Consider the following 6,843-nt stretch of genomic DNA (forward strand, 5'->3'; position numbering starts at 1 on the left):
TTATATTTATTGTCTTCCTAATTATTAGCCCCATTTAAAACATGAAAAGCCTGAAGCTCAGAATTAGAGAAGAGCTACCCTTCACTAAGACCTTTGCTTTCCTTTTCTTTTCTAAGACCTTTTCTTTCCCCACCACAGTGACATCAGAGATCCTGGGGTCATTCCTCAGCTCTGCCGATGTGGCCTCAGAGCACAGGGAAGCAGCTAAACATTAATCTAGCAGATCTCCCTGTACAGCTCTCATCTTTAGGAGGGAAATTCTAGCTGAGGAGAGAGCCCCACCCTGAAGACTGGGTCAACACTTCCTGATTCAGGTGGCACAGTTTTTTAAAGGGTCTGTTCTTGTTGTCTTAACCACATTACACTAGAGTATCCTCCAAGACTTGAATGATGACTTTTAAAAATCCTTGTATACTTTGAATCCTACCCACTCAATAAATACTTGTTAAATAATTTGATAAATAAAGGAACATAAATTTAAGACCTTTTGAAATACCTTGAGAGTCTTTTAAAAAATATGAAGAACCAATTATTGGGAGTGAGTTATTTAACGTTGCCATGAATTTTGAATGGTACAGAATTAAAGTAGACAAACACTACTCTGAAAGCTCAAATTCCACTCAGTCCCATGGACAACAATGGTGTCTTCCCATGTGCACGTTGCTGCGACTAACACTAAGATGAGCAGAACAGATCTGTCATCTCAAGGAATTCACATGATGACCGAAAAGACCCTACAGACATAGCTGAACATCGTACATTCTTGGGGTACAAAGGAGAGGACATACAGATCAACAAAAACAGAAGAAACTGACTGAAGAAGCCATTGAATTTCACTTTAGGGAACTAAAACTAGACCTGTCCAAAAGAGAGATAACTCGAGGAATGGCCAAAGATGTACAGAGGATTTGGGGAATAATCAGAGGTTATTATTACATAACCAGAATACATCCATCGGTGCAGACGGCCCACTCAAGCCCTCTTTCCCAGCTTCTGACCCCTTCATGCTCATCCCAGTTCTTCTTTGCCATCTCTGTGGAGTCATTCCAGCTACCCCCAACTCACCTGGGACTTCGTAATTTTTCCTGTGCATTTAGAGTCTTATTCTTGAGTATTATTTGTGAGATGTCTGGTTTGTTAGACGGTTGCCAGGATCTGGACTCTGCTCCTCAAAAATGTGCAGTGAGCACTCTCTCCAGCCCTTCCTATAAGTTTTTAAATTGCCTCTTGGGTCCCCAGTTCTCTCTGGCTGCTTCTCCCCCTCCTCTTTACATCTCAGAGAGCACGCCACACTTCCCATCCTCACTCTCGTTTACCATGTCCCTCAGTCCACTGCCGTCTGCTCTTCTCCTTATCATATGTCACATCTGCTCCCTCAAAGGCCTCCATGGAGAAAATGGCCAAATCCAGTGGATGTGCAATTGCTCTCCGGTTCTGTGCAGTCTTTCACCTTGGGAACCTCTCTCTGTGCCTTTGATGGCACCAAAAGTTCTATTCCCAATCATTTCTCCTCTTATTTCCGTGTGGGCACATCTTACAATATTACTCTCTAGCTGTTGTTTATTCGCCGGTGTTAAGCTGGGCGGTACACCTCAAGGATAGATTCTTTTCCTGGTCATGCTGATCACCATCACCCCAGGGCCTTGCCAGCTCTCCACACAGAGAACTTCCTGTCAGAACTACTGTGTGTTGGAAATGCTGTAGTAATCAGGGCACCATCTCTATCCTTCCTTCAGGGAGGAAGACGAAGAGGAAAGAAGATGTCAACAAAGTACAGTAATAACAATGATACCAGGAGCTGTGGGAGAACGGGCTGGAGATAGGACATGCTTAAGCTTGGCAACACTGAATTGTCCTGCTTGCCCATCTTCAGATGGAAGCTGAGTGTCTGTATGGAACTGTCAGCTTCTCCTACCCATCCCCAAATGTCACTGCCTTGTTTTCTGTCCTGCCGCCATGCCCAGTTATCAGCTGGACCCCCCCCCCCCCCCCAAATCCTTGATTCTCCTTCCCTCTAACCTACATCGAAACAGCAGCCAAGTGTCCTAGTTTGGCCTCTGTCGCTGTGAGAAGCTTCATGACTAACAGCAACTTTGAGGAAAGCATTATGAAGGGAAGGCAGGGCAGGAACTGGAGGCAAAAAGTGAAGCAGAGACCGTGGAGGAATTCTGCTTACTGGCTTGATCGGTTTACTTTCTTACACACCCCAAGAGTGACGGCACTGGGCATGGTAGACTGGGCCCTTCCACATCGATCATCCATCAAAAAAATGTCCCGCAAGCTTGCCAACAGGATAATTTGATGGGGACTTTCTCTCAACTGAGATTTCTTCTTTTCAGATGACTCCATATTGTGCCAAGTTGAAAACCAAATAGAACCTAGCCAGCATGCCATACAAGTCTGGAATTGCCTTCTCAGAGTTTGGCGGTACCCTGTCACCAGCACCATGGCCGTCTCACTGTGGTTATTACAATGTTCTACTATGTTTTTAGCCCCTGGTCTCTCCTCTCTAGTCTCTTTTCACAATTATAAGAGTGAGAAAGATCATCTCACTCTCCTGCTTAGAATCCAAATTCCCAGGCACAGCATTAATGGCCGCTTCTGCCTCCCATTTACCATGATCTCATTTCTGGAAGTCCAGCACTCCTGAGTGACCAGCACCTACTGATAACACACGTCGTGTCCCATTCCCCTTTACAGTTGCACCAGTGATTCAAACTTCCTCCGGAGATACTGATCAAATCCTTAAATATTCGACATGAATAACTCCTGGTCTCTCCTTTTATAGATGACAGCAGGCGAATCGGTGTAGCCAGTATCCCACAAGTATAGAGAATTGGATCCTAGTCTAAGTGCCACAGTTTGTAACCCTCAAATGCTGCTATGTGGTCTGACCTCACCTTGCTTTACCGTGGTACCCACCAATTGGTAACTTCTAATCCATTTTGAATGCCCAACTCAAAATTCACTTTTTCCATAATCCTTCCCTTACTCCCCCAGAGTCGATCACTCCCTCCCTTCCCAGCAGTGTCATGGTAGCTGGTCACAATCCTGTCACCACATTCATCACGAGCGTGTATGCCCATTCAGGGATAGACTCTACCCTATACAGAAATCAGCTTACAACGTATGAGAATTACTCTGGATTGTGGGAATTCCCACATTTATTTCCTGATGAGCTCTTTTATTCTCCCGTGTTACCTCATGTTTGTTTCTTGCTACCAATTTGCCAGTTCTCATGCCCCCACCTTCTTAGCCCTTTTGAGTGACTCATTGTTTGCCAACCTTGCCAAACAACCTTTTCCCCCAAAGCTTCCTTCTGCACAGGAGCCTTCTTTATTGTCGGTTACCAACCGACTCATGTTCGACTCTCCACCACACACTCTTTCCATATCTCACCGCTTTCGCTTACTCTTGGGGTCTTGTTCTTAGTCCTGATTTGTCCTGACTTCCTAGTTCTCTCTAGGCCTCAGTTCTCCTACCTGCCAAATTCTGCATGCGTTTCTATTGCCAGCTTGCAAGGATAAAGGACTGATTTGTCTGAGATCATCTTAGGGTGAAGCCTTTGCCGCCTGCCATCCCATGCACTGGCAGGCCTTGAGTTCAATCATTTGTGACAATGGACACAAAGTCAAATCATGCAAACCTTGGTCACCAAGTCTGACCCTTCCTCAGTAGCTGTAAGTGAGGCATTTTTCCATCTATTATGATGTAGACATGTCCATGATTGGGATATGTAATAATTTAGACTAATGGCTCTCTAGTAACTTTTGTTATAGTTTTTTTTTTTTTGAACCTAATAAAAGCTCTATATCTTCTTCTAGGGGGAGAAATCTCTTATGCAGAAAACTTCACACATAACTTTAGGATTTTAAAGAATCCTAGCAGTCACCTCCAATCCCCACCCCGTATGTGTGACGTCCATTTCTGGAGAACCTCAAAGGCAGGCACTGTGTCACACTTGTGTTTGTATTTGCAGACCCAAGAGCAATGCTTGGCCCATAGGAGGTTCTCAGTGGAATCAAAAGAAGAAGGTTGGCACTTTAATGTATTCATTAAGGTTGACCAGGTTATTCAGAGACACAAAGAGGCTAAGAAATTTGGATTTTTTAAACCTTGTTTATCTTGCTATTAATTACTGTGGGGGGGCACGTACCATAGCACACATGTGGAGGTCAAAGGCCGACATGTAGGAATTGGTTCTCTTTTCCCATCATGTTGGCTCCGTTTCTCAGACTCGGGCTATTGGGCTTGGAGGATGCAGCTCTACCCGCTAAGCCATCACGCTGACCCCAGAAGTTTGGTTGGTAGAAAACTCCTAGTAAACCATGTTGTTACCTTTAATTGTATCATGTTTTGCTCTGAACTGCATATCAAGAAACTGTGTTTTTATATTGATTAAATATGTTTCTTTTGATTGGACGGCAAGGGCCTAGCTATGATATCAAAGGAAAAAGGGAGTGGGTATGTAAACTAGATCAGGGGGTCCACTACAATACAGCTGACATTACAATAACCCTAAAAAGTGCGTGAGAAGGACTTTACAAAAACATGGTGGTAGTGCTTTCAAGTAAGGAAAATGGGAAAATGGCTACATTGTTGGTAGAAATGGAGAATTTTGAAACACAGATGGGGCCTTCACATGTGTTTCTTTTGGTTTGGATTTTAGTTTTCTTTTGAGACAAGGTCCTACCCTGTAACCCAGGCTGGTCTGGACTCACTCTGTGGCCAACAGGCTGGCCTCAAACTTGCAGCAATCTTTGGCCTCAGCCTTGCCAGAGCTGAGGGCCCAGGCAGAGCCACCATGTCTGACTTGTCAAGTGCCAGGAACTGTGAGTCTGAAGGAAAGAGGAAATTGCAGAGGAGGACTGGCCTCCTGGAGCCACAAGTCAGTAGCTGAAGCTGGTGGCAGATAGGAAGACACTTTGACACAAGGCCCCATTCACACCTTCTCTGCAGTTTTCTGGGTCCCCTCAGAGTCATCACTCTATGCGACAGTCCTAATGTCCTACCAATCAGACAGGGCAATGTGACTTGTTGTGATGTTGAGGACCTAGGCTTAGAAGCCAGAAGTGCTTCATACAATCCCCAACATGAAAGATCATGTCTCAATAAATAAATAAATAAATAAATAACTAAATAAATAAAATCGCAACTGTTTATTAAATATCTTCAGTGCAGTAGAAAAGACAGCCCTGGCTCCTAAGGACCTTCTTGACAACTATGGCTTATCTAACCTGAAGTGCAGATGGCCCAGGCACTGAAATGAGCTACGAGTATAGACAGACTCCACCCAAAACGATCCTCGAGGTTCACAGGAGAGGGAGAGAGGCCCGTTGAGTTCCAGGGAGGACAATGGGTGTGTGTATGCCTGAGTCCAAGCAAAGCTAGTTCAGAAGGCCCTGGGGACAGGCCAAGGCCTGCGGAGGGGCGGGGGCGGGGCGGTCCCGGCTTGAGTCAGGCTGAGGGGCGGGACCCGGACCCCGGTCTCCACTGCCACTCCCGTACCCGCCGCTGTCAGCTGCAGTCGCCGTCGGTCTCGCTCCTCACCAGCTTGGTAAGCCTAACTTTTAAATTTTTTATATGTTTTCCCTCTTCATTTACAATGAAAAGAACAAAGGGCAAAGTTACCGGTGCTCTAGGTCGGAGGTACTTTGGACTAACTTGTGGACGTGGCAGAAACTAGATCAGGAAGAAGAAACCGTGTGGGAGGCAATTAGAGACAGTGGAGGGCAAGATGAAGCCCCACAATTACATCCTAATGACAGCCTGCGGGAAGAAATGGGGACTTTTGTTCTCCCGGGCAAGAAACGGGCTAGGGCTGGGCGTGGCCGCTCCACTGGCCGCGGAGCCGGGGCTGGGTGTGGCCGCCGGAGTCGCCGGAGTCCCGGGGCCAAGCGCCCCTGTACCCAGCGGGCGGCCGGGACCTCGGCCAAAGTCACCGATTCCGGGAAGGCCGAGAACCCCGCTGGAGAGCTGGGGACCCCGAGAGAGTTCTGGGCGGCGGCGCCGGGCGTCCGAGCAGACCAGAAAGTGAACGCTTCAGAATTTAGCCTTCCCGAGTTCTGGGGAATCAGCTGCGGGCAAAAGGCCAAGGCACGTAGACGCTCACCGAAACTGCAGCCTGTTGCAGACCGCGGAACCGCGGGCGAGAGAATGTGGGAGGAGGCCAGTCCCTCCCAGCCTGCTCCTTTCCTCTTCCCCTTACTTCCCTGCCATCTTTTTAGCCATTCCCTGCATCACTTGCCTGTCTCCTCTCAGCTTTTCTGACTTTTCCACTAATTCACCCCTAAAGTCTACCTTCCTTTGTCTCTCCAATGAAGAGGATCCGCAAACTTTGGAGAATGGCCTTAGTGGGTTTCTGTCCTACCACCAAACTAAGCATAGATTGTGTTTTTAAATGGTTGGAAGACAGTTGAAAGGAAAATGATCCCTTGTGATACATGAAAATCATATGAAAATCTAATGTATAAAGTTTACAGGCACCCCCACACCCTTTCGCTTTATGTGTTGCCGCTCTTGCTGCTGGGCTACAGCGAAAGAGTGGCAGGACCGTATGGGGCCTAAAGAGCTAAAAATATACGCAGCTGCTCCTTGATTTAAAAAGAAAAAGCTTGCAGACCCAGCTTCGGTGTGTCAATCTCTTATCACTTCCGACTTATTTCTTCCTTCTTCCTCTTTTCGTCACACGGGGGCGCCTTAGGCCGAGCGCAAACAGCTTGCGAGGTGGAGGGTGATGGATGGGACCCTGCACGCTCCAAGGAAGACTGTTGGCATTGGTTAAGAAGGAACTGGTGTGATTACCTCTTTCTCATATTCCGGTCATTGGGAGGCTTTCCTGGA

General features: G+C 46.9%; 1 protein-coding gene across 1 annotated transcript in view; it reads left to right on the plus strand.

The window, feature by feature from the left end:
* Window positions 1-3,032: 3,032 nt before the first annotated feature.
* S100a11 (S100 calcium binding protein A11) overlaps window positions 3,033-6,843 on the plus strand; it is a 7,339-nt gene continuing 3,528 nt past the window's right edge. Inside the window, exons 1-4 of the mRNA XM_038311536.2 lie at window positions 3,033-3,127; window positions 3,980-4,034; window positions 4,736-4,892; window positions 5,319-5,557. Of these exons, the coding sequence (XP_038167464.2) occupies window positions 3,033-3,127; window positions 3,980-4,034; window positions 4,736-4,892; window positions 5,319-5,557 (546 nt within the window). The remainder of the gene's footprint in view (window positions 3,128-3,979; window positions 4,035-4,735; window positions 4,893-5,318; window positions 5,558-6,843) is intronic.

This window comes from Arvicola amphibius, chromosome 14 (assembly GCF_903992535.2).
Source record: "Arvicola amphibius chromosome 14, mArvAmp1.2, whole genome shotgun sequence".
NCBI lineage: Eukaryota > Metazoa > Chordata > Mammalia > Rodentia > Cricetidae > Arvicola > Arvicola amphibius.